The sequence below is a fragment of the Gavialis gangeticus genome, unplaced genomic scaffold (assembly GCF_001723915.1).
Source record: "Gavialis gangeticus isolate Ggan-Ray unplaced genomic scaffold, GavGan_comp1, whole genome shotgun sequence".
Taxonomy (NCBI): domain Eukaryota; kingdom Metazoa; phylum Chordata; order Crocodylia; family Gavialidae; genus Gavialis; species Gavialis gangeticus.
In genome coordinates this window covers 20,793,825-20,812,338 of record NW_017728998.1, presented here as the reverse complement: position 1 = coordinate 20,812,338, position 18,514 = coordinate 20,793,825, and the positions used below count along the sequence as shown (strand labels likewise).

General features: G+C 40.4%; 1 protein-coding gene across 3 annotated transcripts in view; it reads right to left on the bottom strand.

Annotated features, from left to right (window-relative positions):
- Positions 1-18,514, bottom strand: part of PEPD (peptidase D) — a 284,355-nt gene that overhangs the window by 230,912 nt on the left and 34,929 nt on the right. Inside the window, exons 1-2 of one of the 3 annotated variants that reach the window (XM_019505587.1) lie at positions 13,523-13,683; positions 3,002-3,065 (exon numbers count right to left, since the gene is read on the bottom strand). The exons of 1 other annotated variant lie outside the window; for it this stretch is intronic. In XM_019505587.1, the coding sequence (XP_019361132.1) occupies positions 3,002-3,065; positions 13,523-13,668 (210 nt within the window). In that variant the 5' untranslated portion in view covers positions 13,669-13,683. Of the gene's footprint in view, positions 1-3,001; positions 3,066-13,522; positions 13,684-18,514 lie in introns of those variants that run through there. One more of the 3 variants, XM_019505586.1, reaches the window with a different exon arrangement.

Sequence of the window (18,514 nt, the reverse complement as noted above, 5' to 3'; positions counted from 1 at the left end):
ATTCCACTTCTACACCATCATTTTTTTTAAAGATACAGCATTCTTATTTCCATATAATGCCTGGCATCACAGTGTAGCATGATTATGCCAACTTTACAGTCCAACTTGGTGGTGGCTGATGACAGAACAAGGAACAACGGTCTCAAGCTGCAGCAAGGAAAGTTTAGGTTAGATACTAGGAAGAATTTTCTCACTACGGTGGGTAGTAAAACACTGGAACAGGTTACCCAGAGAGGTGGCAGAATCTCCATCCTCGGTGGTTTTTAAGACTGGCTAGACAAAGCCTTGGCTAGGATGATATAGCTGGTGCTGGTCCTGCTCTGAGTAGAGGGTTGGACTATATGACCTCCCTTCCAACCCTAATTTTCTACGATTCTAACTTCCCAAATCTAATAATTACTGGGGTCCTACTGGCTTTCACAGTAACTGCTGCAGTTCAAGGCCTCTGGTTTGCTTAAAAAAGCGGTCAACATTTTGCAATAAGTCTGACTTCATGACAGTGTAAGGGGAAGTAAGTGATAAACAGTATTTGTCAATCATCTCATTATTCTGCCTGTTCTTTCAGGAAGAGAAGTGTAACGTCATTTCAGTTCAAATTTTATTACCACTGTTAATGCAGTAGTCCCATTAAACTGCAAGACAGACATTTAGAATCTCTAATACACGTTTATTGTTTAAAAATCAACGTGCGTTCAAGCGCAAGTTATAAATAGTTGATCTTCAATGGATTCTGGGTCTCCCACTCTTATAATATTACTGGTATTCTTAAATACTTGTCTTTTTGTTATAACTATATTACAGATAAAAAAATGAAGGGGGAGGAGTACAAACATTAACATTAAAAATATATCCTTCCTACACCTCTGAGAAGAAAAGCCTTGGGATCCTAGATAGAAAGGTCTGTAATGGGGATACAGAGAAGGGGGTGTTGAAATTCATTTACTGACTAATAAACAAACCTCATCACTTGGTGGATGTTCTATCAAATTAGAATCAGCTCATTACCAGATTCACAGTACATGAGTGAAAAAAAAAAAAAAATCAAATGTGAGATGGCAAGACAAGTACATGCTAGCACTTGGCTATGTTTTATAGTTTTCTTGTATCCAAAAGCTTCTACAATTATTACATACAACACACAAGAACCCAAGCAGGCTAGGTTCTCAACTGTAGCTACAAAACCCTTGTACATCAGGCCTCTGACATCCCTGGGTTGGCAAAGTTCATGTGCCAAGGAAAATAAGCAAGAATTGCCTCCAAAACCTTTGAATTACAAGACATTCATGTTTCTGCAAGTAAAATAGAATTTTAGAAGCCTGGAGCATTCTCAAGCAGTTTGTTTTGGTCAATGCAATATTTAAGGTCACACTGTATTGCCACGGAGTTCCTAAAAGCCATTCTAACGCTACTACCCCATTTGCTGGCAATTTGCTTTTACCTCTTCCAAAATGATAAAATGCACAAATACAGGCACTCAGCTTTTCCTGGGAGTTGCTTCTCTCCCAGGATAAAACAAGACTACAGATGTTCAAGATTTTTCTCCCAGAGCAAAAATGGCTTCCTGGGAACAACCAGGGTTAAATTACTCATCACTGCAAGAGCTCATCTTCAGGGACTCAGCGTTTAGTCATCTCTAGGCAAGTTTTTCTACCAGAAAAGCAAACCCGGGAGAATTCTCCCAGGTCATTTGAACATGCATATGCAGCCACAGACAGATTAATCTGGTAGAAAAATACAAGGCTGCAAAACTTCACTAGCTTGTAGCTTAAAACAGAACACTCGAAAGGGAAGAATTATCTTTACATGGACCTCTGAATTGTCCCAACTTAGAGAACTACATATTTTTACTGTCCCACAGGTAAGAATTATAAAAGCACAGACACAGCATGGAAACAATTGTCATAAAAGGCATTTGTTGATGGGAGAATGCCTGCAAAATATCAATAAGTGTCATCCTTTTCTAATAAGACTTTGTTTCTAACGTGGAATGGCTTGTCAAACATTCTTGCAGATAAAGCTTCTGTATTCTGTACTCCTACATTTGACACATCGAGTTTGATAACAAGACTATGATTCCAACCCAAATACGTCAAACAGCAACCTCTTCACAGCTTCCTCAAATGTGCACATATGGGAATAAATTATCACAACTTCAATTTAGAACTGGATGCATTTTGAAAATGAAATAAAACATTTCCACAGCTGGTTAAAGTGAATTTTGGGTCTGGCGAGTCAGGGTTAGCATTCTGCGGGGAAACAAGTATCAAAATCTTCTTTTTCAAGCTGCTCTCCCAAAGAATCACCCACAGAGCTTGGCAAAAATGCTTCTACAATCCTGCTGAGCTTTTCTACTGAAAGAGATAACTGTCCAGGTGCATAAGTGTGTAACATCTGCTCAGAAACAGCTACAGAAAGAGATATTATCCATATTTTAAAAATTAATATGAATGCATTCATTTAGGCTCCACAGTAATAGTAAATAATTAAAACCTGTAGCTGCTTGGATGTAAGATATTTCCATGACATAGTTCAAATAATTTATGTCATGGCAAAAGGGGAAAACCTAGGTTGACTGAGTAAGAATATATAGCCTACAAAGTGCTGAGGACAGGTCATTGTCCTATTGCAATCTCTTCAGGGCTCTGGTGGCATTGGTAACCTATTCTTTAGCAATATGCATTTTTACACAGAACCTCAGTACCACTCAAAACAAGACCTACTGAGCCTTTTATTTAAGTATAAAAGCATATTTTAAATGCATCTATATGTAGGGTCTCAGCATACACTCTCAATGCCAGGATAAGATTTTACAGGTTTTGAAATGAGGAGCACCTTTCTAAAACTAAAGTAGTTATTCAGGAATTGAAGGATTACTAAAGGGATAAAAGTTAATATATTTAAGGGAACAAGATTTGCATGTGTGAAATTACTGCTATACTTTCAGAGCAACTATTAAATTCTGTATTCATAGGAGAAAATATTAGGTAAGGCAGACACTTACCTCATCATTATAATATATTTCATCCACAGCGTATTTCTTTCTGAAGTGCTCAGGTGGATGAATCCTTTAAAACACAATAAAGAGAAACATCTGGTTTTAGCCATGACATGAGAAAGAACAGTTTAGGCCATATACCATGAAATAGTGCCCACTCTAGTAGCCAAACCAGACAATTGCATACCTAAAGAAACCAAGAAAAGAGGTCTACAGGAAAAGAGCTTCTACAAAAAGACAATACAGTATTTATTATGGTTGCATTAGTACTAGGTTTTGACCTGTTCCAAGTCTGAAACTTCCCATCTTAAAACATCCATTGCTTTTAAAGAGATCATCTTTTTTGTAAGGTTATGAATTGCTCCTGAGCAAAATTGTATCAACATGTATTTCTTGTTCTATATAAAGGGGTAGAAAACAAGTAAGTTTTTCAACCAAGTGCTGAAGCACAATCAAGTTCTATAATATGTTCCATTCCAACCCCCGCCTCCAAACAGCAGCTACAATGAGTGGATTTCCTCAAAAAGTAGCCTCAGGAGGGAAAAAAAAATCCACAGCTCAATAACAGACAATGGCTAAGGTACAGAAGGAAGATAATTTCCTGAGGTTTTGCAGTATCCCATGTGGAATAAGCCTATTTCTTCACAGTTCATGCTTCATTTAGTTGATATGGATCCATACATCTGAAGAAATCAAGTACAATGGGACACAGTGGTAGTCCCTGGTCTGGACAAATAGGTCTAAGTAAATACTGTACTAATCAGTCTCCAATGTCTGAACAAACTCAGAAAGAAAATAGCCATTAGGTAAATAATTCCTGTATTATGTTCAAACATCCTGGATTTTATCCCTTCTATTTAATACAATTTAAGAGCAAGTAGTTCAAATGCTGGCCAGCATTTTTGCTCATACAAACAATTTCTATTCCTTTTGTCAGCATGTTTTCATTTCTGCTTTTGAGTTCTGTGGCAAAGTGCTGCCAGTTTACTACTTCCCTTAAACAATGTTAAACGGCTACTAATCCTTACTGGCAACCCATCTTTCAGGAGTGATCGTACCCATCACCCCTTTCATCTCTATTGTAAAGGCAATTCCAAGTTGCCTGCCCCCAGCTCTGAGATTTAGATTGGAGCCAGGGCTGGGATGTTATCTCCTGCCAGGGGCCAGCTCCAAAGCTGGGACCTGGGAGCTGCCTGCTACAGGGGCATGGGACATTGTCCTAACCCCCTCTTCGACAGGCCACTGCCAGGGAGGGGACAGTTGTCCTGCCGACTGCTGTCTGGCCTGACTGAGCAATTTGCTCCCGGTCAGCTATATAACCATGAACTACTGCACATTGGCTAATATGCAGTAAATCTACAACCTGCATTTACAGGTAGTAGAAAACCGTGCATTAGCCTATTTTAATGCGCAGCAGTTGCTGCACACAGTTACATAGTGAGCCTTTACTGTGCAGTAGATTAGTCTACTGTTTAGTAACGCATCTCGTGTAGACATACCTGTTGGTACAAGTCTATCTTAGGGTTTACATCAGTGTAACTAGTCCATCAACACCATAAAAAATTTCACACAGCTTTAGCCCATTTTTGTCTCATTTAAAGGCAAAGCCTTAACCCTGATCAGCAGCATCCCAACAAAAGATTTTTTGTTTTGTTTTGTTTTGTTTTGTTTTGTTTTGTTTTTACAGGCTGCTAACTTGAAATCCAGATGTCATATGAAGTAGGCTTCTTTTCCAAATACATTTTATACTGTGTTTGGGGAAAGAAATACTCATGATCTCTGTGACTCAGACAGCTGGTTACAGCTTTTAGAGGCTGGATTTCTCTTTTGAAATGCTGTTATGGACCGCCAGTTTCAAAATTCTGATTAATCACTGCAGAACACTACAAGGGAAAAAAAAATGCAGCAAGCTATAAATTAATTAGAAAGATTACCCAAGTGGAAGATATAAGCCAGCATTTCTAAATTGGGTCTCCCCTAACTAGCTAACCCCCACTCCCAAAACCAAGCAATTTTTTTAAACAGATGTGTGAATAATACCCAGAGACATAAACCCACTTCTGAGAATTAAAAAAAAAAATGTTTATGCCTGCAATTTTTTGAACCACTAACAAAGGACTAGACATTATGCGACTCCCTTACCTATAACTCTGCAGCTCAGTTTAGAGACAAATGTAATGTGTACAATTTGGTATGCTTAGTCTTATTCAAAGGAAGTTTCAACATTTAACCAAAAAAGCTGATCTTGTGTAATAACATATAGTGACAACAGTGACTCCAAACAACTGGAAGTGTGACTAACAGATCATGTTGTTTAACTCTTGTGATTGAGCAAGTAGCTAAAAACAACCTCAGACTCAGGAGAAGAAACACTGATGGAGTCTGGTATCTTTACTGCAATTGTGTTTATTGACAAGAATGTACTTAAGTCTTGCTTTCTGGAACGGAGAAATGAAGAGGCAGAGCTTGCCTGACAGTCCTAAGGCTCTTCTGGCTAGCGCCCTGCCCAAAAGCCTGTTCTCCATGCTTAGAACCCATTTCTCCAGAAACAAATGGAGAATGATACTCCACTTTCACACACGCTCTCTCTTACAGCTTGACTTAAGCCATCTCTCACCCCCTGCCACCCCACTTCCTATTCCTACCCAAGTGATACTCAGCTGAAACCCCTTTGCCAAAATTCCTGAACAGTTTTGAATTTGCCTTTGTTCTGGATGGAAACACATTCTTCAATTTCTTTAATTATTTCTGATGATATTGGAAATGAAGTGCTAAACCTATGAGTTTCACAGTTTAAAGTAGCCTATGAAAATATGCACATTTGAGGCAGGAACTCAAAGGTCAAGTACATTTGCCAGTCAAAAAGTGCAAATGCTCATTATTAGCTACAAGGCGTTCCTGGCGATGTAGGGGTACTTTGTGTTTCGCTGAATATATGCTATCCATTTAATATGAAATGTCCAATGCCTAAAGAATTCCGATTCTCAAAACCATCATTAGAACAAAAATATGACCCAACTTTTGCACTGGAGAAACAGATAAGCATTCTGAAACAACCAGAATCTTCAATCTGCTGCATTCAAAGGCAGAACAGCAAGACTCATGCAACTACTTTAAAAATAATGAGATTTTTTTTAAAACAACAGACTTTGTAACCTTTTTATTTGCCTTCAATTTGTGAGTCAGAGAGTGTATCTGGCTGTGGTTGCAAAGAATAAATTAAAAATATGAGTTCTGGAAACCTCCTGAAACTGCAAATTGACAAAGTATCTTGATTTCAATAGCTAAGACTTTATGAAAAATATAAAATATGAAATTCACAAATACAAACATAAGAGCCAGTGATTCTAGTTTACCCAAAAACGAGCTGAGACACCAAACAGAAAATAAATGGTGAGAAACACCACTTTTTTTTTTTTTTTTTTTATAAGCATTTCAGGCACAAAAATATTAGATCAGATTGTAGGTTACAAGAAACTCTTAGTCAAATGATGGCTTCTATCAATGACAGCTCACCCACAGAAACTACTACCAAAGGATTAGATTGAAAGCACTGGCATCTGGAACCTCCTAAAATCTAAGAATTTGACTAGAGAGTATAATTCAATATAAATATCTAAACTTCTTGTTCAACCCAACCAGATTCACCTTTATAGATGGTATAGTATTAAGGGCAGAGTCAGCATCAGGACTCATGATATGAAATCCCAACCTCTGAAGTCCAGGAAGATTTTTGTCACTGACTTAACTGGGAGCCTTCATTTCACCACTGCATTATTCCCAACTTGGCCAAAGTCAGCCCAATCCCTTGGACTATGTAGTCTCTAGTCTATGCTTCCATAAGACCTTTAGTAAAATAACTCTTATAGTACATCTACAAATATGCTGAACTTTTTTTTAAAGTTATTTACATAGCAATATTATGGATGTAGACGAACACGTCTTAACACTTTCACTAGCTGTTCTGCATTTTTATCTCTAACCACCAGGATTAACTGAAAATAATTTAAAGCTATAGTTGACTACATTGCACAGGAGTACACATTCACATGTTCACAGGACCTGATCTATGATCGCGTGACTTGCTTTAAGCTGAGTGATGACCATAGATCAGATCCTCCCTTATGTATACATCTGCTGGTGCCAGAAGCCATGCTGGGACCAACAGGATCTGAGTCAGCTGGGCTGGGGGGAGTGGTAGGTGAAACTGCGGGGAGACGAAGGGGAGGGAAATCAATGGGATAAAAATAGCCTGGTCAGGAGGAGGGCAGGGGCATACAAGGGGGCACACATACACACACTCAGTTAGATCAGGCATAGGTGAGTCTAATCTGCATAGTATACCTCCTTAAATGAACTACATTCAATCAAGCCAGGCATTTTTTGCCCAATCTAACCTCCCCAAACTTACATACAGTTCTAAATCTAAGTGTAATGTCTATACATATCCAGAATCTGACACATCCAAATAAGCGGTTAATGCTAAGCATAATTTGTGAATCGAATATAACAGGTTACAGCTACTCCTGAATGAAATGCAGATATCTAAGCCAATTTATAAATTTTTGGTACCTTTAACAATGATTTTTTTCCTCATATTTGGAAAAACTGGTTTCAACCAATCTTCACTATGGGAACAATTACTGCTTCGGACGAGTAAGTATTTAGTGTTGTGTATTATTTGTATTAATTATTAAAAAGCGATCATATTTCTGATTGGAAAAATATCTTTAATCTGTTAAAATAGTTTTCACTTACCAAGTGAATAACGTCATGTAGAGCCAATTTCAAATGCTTTCTGCCAAACAGCAGCTTAATTTGTAAAAAATGGAAAGTTGCAGGTTCCCTTTCTGACATTTTGAATACTGTTTTTTTCCCAAAGGGCAGAGATAAAAAAAGTTGGAATAGTAGTTAATTTTTCAGGATTTTAATGCTAATTACAGAAAAGTCATTTAAATGTCACCTTGTCAGCCACATATGCCAGGTTACCCTACAATAAAAAGTCAGCTATAAAAGCAGCTCACCAGCAGGCTGAATTAAAAACCAAAAAAAAAAAGAAAATTAAATCTGGTCTTACAGATTGAAAGGAGAGAATCTTTAATTTGTAATTATCCCTATTATTCCTGTCTAAATACCTTACAGACTAACAATAGTTTCTACCATTCAGACATTAAGAAACAAATTGTTCGTGCAGTGCTAAGTGTTACTGTATCACTTATAACTGAGATCATGATATAGGTAAAAACAGAGTAATTGCCATTGTGTGTCCTCATTCAAAGCAAGTAATAGTCATTCTGAGCACTGAACACAACTGCATATCCCAGACAAGGATGCCAACTATAAATACAGTACAGATACTACATAAGGGTTGGAATATATTTTATGTCCAAGTTTATCCTATAAATTGAAATATTTGTTCTAATAGTATCTCTGCAGGCACTGTTCAAATCCCACTTAAAGCAGTCAATGTGCCAACAATTACAAGCACAGAGCATGGTTATGCAAGACCACTTCCATTTGCAAAGCAAAGACACATGCTTGAAATCCAAGATCTTTGCATGAATTCTACAAAGCTAAATCTGCAGAGAGCATTTATTTTGTTACTGTAAATTACACAGAGATGTCGGGGGAGAGGGGGGTGGGGTTAAGCACAACTTTAACCTTTTGGGACTCTTATTAAAATGTAAAGAGCCACAGAAAACTGCACTAGTCTGCAACATACAACTAAAACGCCATTAAATTCCAAGGTGTTGCAAAGGGACTCAGCAGGGGCTGTCTTACTTTGTCAGTTTGTCTTGCCTTTAATGTTAGTTTCACATATATTCTGCATGCATAATGATATTTACAGTAGATTCAAAGTTTAAAAGACCAGAAGGGACCAGAGAAATCATGAACGACTCATGCCCCCGGCAGCCGGGGGGTGCACCGTGGTGGTAAGCAGGGGAGCTCCCGCAAACAGCGGCAGCCAGCAGGGATCACGGACCTCCTGCAGACGCTGCCCCCAGTGTTGGCAGTGCGCCACTACACTCAGGGGGTTCACGTGCACCTGCATGCACCCCCTACACGTCGCCCCTGAGAGAAATCACCTAGTCTGACCTCCTATATGGCACAGACTAAAGGTTTCACTGAGTTAATTCATTTGAACTACTTAAAAACTGCTAGAGATAAAAAAATATACTACAATACTTAAAAGTTGATCCAATGGCTAATTTACCTTATTATTAAAAATATGCATCTGATTTTTAATCTGAGTATGTCTAACGTCAATATCAAGATATCCAATTTTGTTATATCCTTGCCTGCTAGAGTAAAGAACTCATCATCAGTTTTGCTCCCAAAGTCATTCTTATTGGCTGTGATCAAGCCACCCAATGACCTTCTCTTTGACCTACTTTGCCATGTAGACTGAGCCCCTGGAGATTCTCTCTATGACTAGGGACAGACATTCAAAAAGCCTGAGCCTGAATTGATTCAATCTTTGCAGGTTAGTCTAATCTACCTAGGTTGAACTAGTTTGCAACTATACAGACATTCCCTCTGGACTGAGGAAATACAGGCACATGCCTGCAGTGGCTCAGGCTAGAAGCCAGGGGGCACTATAGCAGCCCTCCCTTTCCTTTCAGTGCTGAGCTGAGCAGGGGCATGGCCAGGCCCTGGCAGGAGGCTCTGATTAGGAAGAGGTTTAAACCCCCACCCTGTCCTGCACAGTCCCAGGCTTTTCCCAGTTTGCTGCTCAAGGGGCAGAAGTGTTGCCAGCCCCCAGCCCCAGCCCCAGCCAGCACTCTGAGGCAAAGGGTGGGGTGTGCAGTGCATGCATCTGTTGATGATACTGAGCATTTCAATCTCCTTCTCCCTGCTTTTTCATACAGTCTTCAAACTTACAAGCAAGGGAGCCGATAACAGCATTTAGCAGCCCACCAAGAAAACAAAAACCTCTCTCATTAGTTCAAGCTCTTCTTGACCTGTTGATTAGCTCCAAAAACCCCCAAGCGGACACTGTCCTGTCTGCCTTTGTCATATCCCAGCCAAATTGGAGATACACAGACACCTCTCAGCATTAGCTAGCATACCACATGTTGTGGGAGATGGTATAGTATGAATTTTTATATATTAGTTATTATGCTTAAATGATAATAGTATTGAATGATAAAACTCTATACCTGTATTAGCTTTATTTTTGTCTTTTATGAACAACTAAAACTCCATTTTGTGCTTGTTCCCTGCTTGACATAAGTAAATGAACTTTGTATGTATGCCCTGTGTATGCAAGTGTCTGTGAGAGGGTGAATGGTGAAAAAATGGTATGGTAACTATTTGCATGACAACAGAAGAAGATTTAACTGACTGTATATGCAACAAGGCGCTAACATATGAATTACCAGACAATAAACTAATTAAGCTAATTAATGGATGGCTGAAGAACTCATCTGTGATCAGGTACGAAGAAGTTAGTGAAAAGAAGGAAATTTGCATATCCTGCCATTTGAACTACACAATATTTTAAGGCAGAGATACCAACTACACAATGCTCCAAGACTGAAATACCAATTCTGAGATACCAACTTTATTGGAGTGACCTCAGGTTGAGATAACCAGAAGACGGATGAGAAACAACCTCTAATTAAAAACTGAGCATGGAAAAACCCCAATGCTGAACAAAGACTTGAAATCCCTATAAAAGTGAGATGCAGACAAGCCACGATGGGGGAATCCACTCTCTGCAACCCCCTGGAGCACAGGCGTATCTATTCACCGCCGCTGTCATCACTCTTAATGAGCCTGGACTGGCCACCCAGTGCTAACATTGAACAACCTCTGCTGGTAACTATAACATCTTATTAGAGTGGTTTTGTCTACATGTCTGTCTATGTCTGTTTGTATGTATGCTTGTGTGTGTCTGCTTGTATGATTGGTGTGTCCAAGCTTATGTATCTGCTTCATGTAATCAATAAACGTGACATTTTGCCTCATCCCCCTTTATAAGGGTCTCGCTACTGATTTGAACTGCTGGGCTGTGCTGTGCCCTGAACCCCCTTCCAAGGCTCTGCTTGTCCCTACTCACCCCAGCCCCTGGGCTACACCATGCCGTGATGCAGGCAGCTGGTGTCAGCTGCTCCAGGGATCACTGCAGCAGGGGCTGGGGTGAGTGGGAACAAGCAGAGCCCAGCCCCAGCAGCCCCGGGAGCAAGCAGAGCCCCAGGGGGCACTGGGTGCAGTGCAGCTGGTTCCCGCTTACCTGCCCAGCACAGCCCCACAGCCTGCAGCCCTCCTGGGTGTACATAGCAGCAAGAGCCACACCCCCCACCCTGCACCCACTGACAGTTCCCTCCGCTTTGCTCTCTGCTGCAACCCCGGAAGCAGCCAACAGGCTGCGCCTTGCCTTTCCCCCCGCCCCCTCCCTAGTCCCAGCCTTCCTCCCTCCCTCCCTCACCAGCACAGGAACATATTATTATTTTCCCCAATTTAAACTGATTTTTCTTTTCTTCCTCGTATCCCAATTTTCAATCTGTTTTTTATGTTTGGAAAATAAACCCTGAAAAATTCCCAGATGTGTTTTTGAAAATAAAAGCTGAAAACATGGGACACTACCTATAAGGTATATTTTTCAATACTTTAATGCTGCTCTTGGATCTTCTCTGAACTGTCTTCAATTTACCAATAAGCTCAACTTGTGGCCACAGGAGCTAATGTTCAGCTGCTTATCCATCCTGATGGTGGAGCCCCACAGCCCAGATCCAGCCTTGATGAGTTTCATATTTAAGTCATTGATGAAGGTATTAAGTACGCAGGGACGAGACCTGATGATCCCTGTTCAATGCCATAAAAGCACACTTGTGCCATTACTACCATTCGCCAATTTTAATCCCTTTAATGTGCAGTATGTTAAAATCTGTATCAGCTCACTTCCTTAAAATATCATGCAATAACAAGTCAAATGCTTTACCGAAGTCAAAGCATAATACATCAACACTACTGCCTTTATCAACTAAGTTTGCAATCTCACTTTTAAAAAAAAGCACTATTCAAGTTAGTTTGACAGAATCCACTTTACATAAACCCATGTTTACTGGCATTACTTATGGCTCCCTCTTTTAATGCTTTATTAATAAGAGTCCCATAGCAGCAGTTCTGTTATTTTGCTCAGAATCAGCATTAGACTGACAGGCCTACAATTACCCACTTTGCCTCCTTCGTGTTTTTTTTAAAAACTGGATTTCTTCTGGCTTTCTTAAAATGCCCGCAGTGTCCAAAGAGGTACTGAAAAATTAGTACTGGCAGTCCAGACAGGTCATTGGCCAATTCTTTTAAAGCTCTTGAACACAAGTTATCCACACCTGCCGATTTTAAAGCATCTAATTTTATGAGCAGTAGTATTCCAGCTCACCTATTACTATGGAATGGAAAGGGTTGTCATAATCATGTGATACAAGTTCATTATCTGGCTCCCCCCCACCCCCCAGTACAGAACAAAAATATTTACTAAATACTTCTCCCTTTAATAGGAATAATAGGAGTAGCATAAATTATAAAACTCGGCCAGCCTTCTTTCTTTTCCCTCTTTGATCCCATGCTATTCTTTGGTCTTGAACTTCCCAATCCATTCAGGTACATTTAGCATATCCTATCAGTTACATTCTCTTGTTGGCCTACGACACAGGTGAGAAGCATCCGTGTTGAAAACACAGTCATTTTTATGTTTATATAAGAAGTATCAATCATTTTTGGAGTACAAAATTTAAAGGTCAAAGACTTGATGCAAGAAAGTTAATTTATATCTTAGTGATTTATGACCATTGCATAACCAAGCAGTAGGTAGCCTGATGGTTATACAGAAGTCTGTGTTGCCTTTTCAGCTGGTCTTGTTTGTATACTACAATTATGCACAGAGAACTGTGGGCTTACTGCACTACTATGTCTCTAAAGAAAGCAACAGATACATACTAAAGCAAGCTCAAATATCAGATAACGGGTCTCCTGTGAAAGGAAGACATTACATTAATACCACACAACATGGACAACAATGAAATATTCCAGGCTGTCTGGCCACCCGCATGCTCACTGAATATGCAATAGGGCCAAATAATAAGAGCCACCTGCAATTTCCAATTGCTGAAGTCTGTCTTCAGCTAAAAATACCATTGTCATTCATTCAATTTACTTTAAAAAAGGTTCAGTAATACCTTCTAAATGAAAGTCAGCAGCCATTTTGAGATTCTATTAGTGTCAGGGAGAAAGACAATAAGTTCTGACACCAGGCAAGACATGCCATACTAAAGACTGGTTTAATGCGATTAAAATGCAGATCCATAAGCCCCGTCCACCACCTTACTGCAGGTTAGCCTCAGCATTATCAAAAAGTGATGATATTACAAGTAGCAATTATAAATAAGATTAACAAAGCAGGAGCTAAAAGCAGAATAGAAAACTATGTACTAAAATAAAGTGTAAAGAAACAGGTTATGCAAGTTTTTCAAAGCAGAGCAATTTGAAAGTAGTTTCTTAAAAGGTCCTGCACCTCTTATGCACCTTATGGTCTTAATTAAATAAGAATGTATGGAAGCTCTCAACCCTCTAATGAGAGCAAGAGAATTCAGAAAGCTTTGACATAGGAGACCTAAAGCTAGAAGTGATACAGGAACAAGAACATTTCTGCCTAAAGGAGAACTATGCATTATTGTATTCAACAATGCCCTTACACCCACTCCAAATTCACTTTGGGTACATACAGGCATTCCATTTAATAACCAAGGTTAGACTGATCTAAATGCCCATCTGTGTACGTGTTCCAAGGGGTTAAACTGGCCAATCAGAAAGGGTAAATCCAATCTCATGAACACCTGCATATATTTACAGCACAGCCCCAGGGCACTCACACCAGCCCTGGGGCTGTGCTAATCCCACCCCTGGACCCTGACTGGGTTCTTTTTAGCCCTCCAACCCTTACCGTCCCCACAACCAGGCAACATCCCCCCCCAACAGAACCATCAACCCTCCTCCTATCCCACTTGTTGCTCCCCCTGGAGTTACTTATATCAAGATCTCCATGTGGCTCCTAGAAGTGGCCAAGCATGTGCACGCCACTCTCAGGAGCAGCTAACTACTGCATGCACCCTCTCCCGGTCTAGGGGCAGGGAGCTTACTTTAAGCGGTCTACCCTTAAACTGGGTGCAGTAAATGCTACACTGTTTCACTTTAGAGCAACACATTGTAAATGTTCATTTTATTATTAGTCTGGTAGGACCTGAAGGAGTGGATTTCTAATAAGCAACCTATGTGCATATACAAGCCCACCTATTGTGTCTTCATGCAGTACTGGCAATTACAACCACATAGGTGAGGAAGTCATTAAAACTAGTCAAGTGGCAACTGCCATTCCTACTGTGCAGATCCATGCTCACACAAACACACTGTGAACACTGAATTCAAATTGCCCAAGTTTAGCTTTCTGAAAATTACACTCCAAATGGCCAAAACTACAGCTTTCTCATCCTTTATACAGAATGCATCTAAACTCAGGTGGAAATTACAATGAAATTGCACAGGGAAGAAAAGAAATCAAAAAGGTTAGTGATGATTAAACAAGCTGAACAGAAACAAAACAAACTACACAGAACTGAAGCAAGAGGAGAGAGGCAAGAAGGACACTTTAATGTTGTCAAGAGAAATTCACCAATAAACTCCCTCTTCTTTACAATTTCATCAGGTTAACAGATGGCAAAATGTTAACCAAACAAGACGGTGTCAAGAACTGCTAGAAAAACAACATGGGAGGTTTTGCAAGATACAGAAAACATTCTTGACCTTGTCCAATGAGGAAAAAAAGAGGGGAAGCAATCACCTCTGCATCCAAAAGGAATTTCACTTTTATAAACAAGGGAGAAAAAAAGCCAGTAGATATAGAACATAAAATAATTTAAATGGGCTCATACCTGAGCTACTGATTAGCAGTAAAAATGAACTTTCCCATTTCTTTATATTTGTTTTAAGCCATGAAAGATTAACAAATGTACATGCAAGAAAGCTGGTTTCGCCTGTTGCTGTGACGTACTCCACAAGAAGTGCGATTTTGAGAAGCCAATAAACAAAATGGATTCAAAAAGGAACTGAATTGACAGGCAAATGTTCAGCCTGATGCTTCTGATTAAAAAAGGCAAAATAATCAAATTTGCAAGTATAGCCAGGTCTTATGGCTGAACCCAGTTACATGTAAGAAGTGAGAGAGAATACAGGGCTCTTAGACCACATAAATACATTACTTAAATTAGAAGGTGCATCACAAACAGGTCCAGGGAAGTGATACTTCCCCTTTATGCAGCATTGGTAAGACCACAGCTGGAGTGTTACGTCCAGTTCCGGGTGCTGCACTTCAAGAGGGATGTGGAAAGCCTTGAGAGGGTCCAAAGGAGAGCCAGTCATATGGTTAAGGGCCTACAAGGAGAGATTGAGGGACCTGAATCTCTTCAGCCTCGGTAAAAGGAGGCTGTAAGGGGATCTTGTGGCAGTCTACAAATCTGGAGGGTGGGAGAGACAACAGCAAGGAATAGGGACATTTTGTTTACCAGGGCACCCCTTGGGGTTATTAGGAACAACAGCCATAAACTTATGGACAGCAGATATACATTAGACATTAGGAAACATTTCTTTATGATGAGGGCTGCCAAAAATCTGAAACGGGCTTCCAAGAGAAGTGGTGCTCTCCTGTACCTTAGGGGTCTTTAAGAGGAGACTGGACAAGCACCTAGCTGGGGTCAGCAGGGCAGGGGGTTGGACTCAATGATCTACTGAGGTCCCTTCTGACCCTAAAAATCTATAACATCTATAAATATAATACAAGTCTATAAACAATTTCTGGACTTGGTAGACTGTACGACACAGGAATTAGAAACAATTCATTAAAGGAGCCTTTCACACCTCACACTGGTCATAACGACTGACCAAATTCTATAATGTGATAATTGTTTGACGTATATGAAATTATAGCAGAATAATACACAATAGGGGCCCATCAGTTGGGGACATCTGTGCATCCTTCAGAAACAGATAAAACAAAAAGTTAAAACTTATCACTTCTTAGCTCCAGGGTATTTATGAAAAGCTGAGACCTCAGAGGAACTGCCTGTGGCTTAATACAGTCTCTTTAGATTTGTTTGAGACCAATGTTTGACTGACTTTCAGAGAAGCATAACGCTGCTCTTTAGATTCTATTTAGAAAAGCATCTCCCCAGAAACCCCCCCCCCCCCATATTTCGGCATGCCACACCAACAGTGTATTACAGCAACTTCTAGAGCTGTCAAAGAAGATGGATCCATTTCTGCCATCTTCCATGGTGCTGGTATACAAAGAAATAGCACTAGACATTTTGACAGAAATTTACAAGAAATAAAAAAGAGCCTGAGAAGAAAGGCAAATATCATCCTCATTTTACATACCAGAAATCCAAGGCACAGCGGTTGAAGTGACCTGCCCAAAGCTGCACAATAAGTCACGAAGCAGGGAACAAAACCACCATCTACACCTCCTAGCCCAAAGCCCTTTCCCCTGAACCATGATGCTTTCCCAATTCAGGAGATCACAGAACTTTGATATTCAAGGAACAGGAGAAAAAGTTAAAGTTCAGATATTTAAATGTAAAGACTAGAGGAGGAATACAATGAATTAAGAGAATATTTCTGCCTCGTTACCCAGTTCAGATCTCATCTGTTTTTTCCCCACTAGGTTTGCCTGTTACTCTATATTTTCTCCTCCTCTATATTTTACCCAAACAATCTGATTTTCCCTATTTATCTACCTAGATTATGGTCTTTTAGGAAGCATTATTCTAAAGAGTATCTTAGATCTCTCTCCCTCTCTGTATGGGAAAGTCTCAAGTTTGCTGTAAGAGAAGCGGGGGAAAGAATATAAGAAAGGTAGACAATGAGCAGCAACTGAGAAAAAAATGGAGCAATACAGACAGTGATGAGAGTACTACTATATAGATTTGATTTTACTTTTCCTTCAAGAGTGCATATACATAAACATCTCGAAGCAAGGGCTTACTATTTAGAATTTTTTACATTTAAATTTTGGAAATGGACAACACTAAGCAAACAGCAGGAAGGCCTTTTGTGAAAGAGTGGTGGTAGTGCTGAGCCTTGCTGGAGCACTCATAAAATCTCCTCTAGGCATTTCTTTGTCTGCGACTGACCTTCCAAATAAACAGCCTTTACATCCTTGAATAAAACCAGATGGCATGCTTCCTCAGAAAAAACCCAGGACTCACAGATACAACTGAAATGTGATTAGTTCAGTGCACTGCACCAGACATTCCTGCTAGCGCAGTGAATTCCAATATAAAATAAAATAAAAGTGACCTGAAGAAGAAGGTCTTGCATTCAAAAAGCTTGTCTAACTATTCCAACTACAAAGCTGGCCCAATAAAAGATATGACCCTAAGAAATCCTTGCTTCTCACAATATACAATAAGGAATACTGGGGGGGTGGGGGGAGGGATTAAGGATACTTACCTTGGCACTACAGGTCTAGCAGGAGGCGAGGGAGATATAAACTAAATAAGATATAGACTAAATAAGACTATTATTTAGACTTTTTAGACTAAATAAGATGCAGGCAGGCAGGCATCTCTCTGCAACGTTAATCCTTGTAATGTCAAACAAACACATCACTTCACCATTATGACTTTCTACACTGGTTAAAACATTGGGAGCTCAAGTTGTGACTGATTTTCAGAAATTCTAGGCACCTAAAGCAGCTTCCGCAAATGCTACCCCATAACCCTATGCATACAGCAAACGGCAGATGAGAGAATAGGACTCAGGTCTCTCGCTGACCCTTACCCATATAGAAGCTGTGACATTACTTTTTCAAATGGTTTCTTGGGTAGAGGGAGGAATGGGTGAGGTTCTGATAAGACTTGTGTGACAGGAGTATCACTATCGGAGCCTTTCTATTGGTGACTCCACCCTCCTGTCATGGACCAACCGCCCGCTTACTCACCTGCCATGCCTTGATCTTAATGGATTGATGTAATTAGAGGGAGGCTGCCCACTTCATGCGCCCCGGTGCGAGGGGGCACTATCTGCAGCTCCTTTTCCTTCCCTACACTGCGGCCCAAGCCTCGCTGATGGCACTGACGTGGTTTTGACCTGGGCCCTACTGTGACTTGGCCCTGTCCTTTAACTCCTTGGGGCTTCTCGTAGTCCCCCTTGCTCTGGGGCTGGGGTCAGTGCACGCCAAAATGCCATGCCCTCTCTGGTGCCAGGGTCCCCACGCTACCATGGAGCCCCTATGAGGCCTCCTCCAACCCCTAATAGCCTCACCTGGTCCTCTGGTGAAAACAGCAAACACAAAAACACAAAGCCCCTGGGCTATAACATAAAAAGCTAGACCATCCGGCCAAACAACATTCAATCCCTACCAGGAAAACACTCCAACACCCAGCAGCGGCCAGGGGCTGCTCACACAGTCAGGGTTCTCCCCTCTGTCTTCACTAGCCGAGCTCCTCCTCCCTTGGCTGCCAG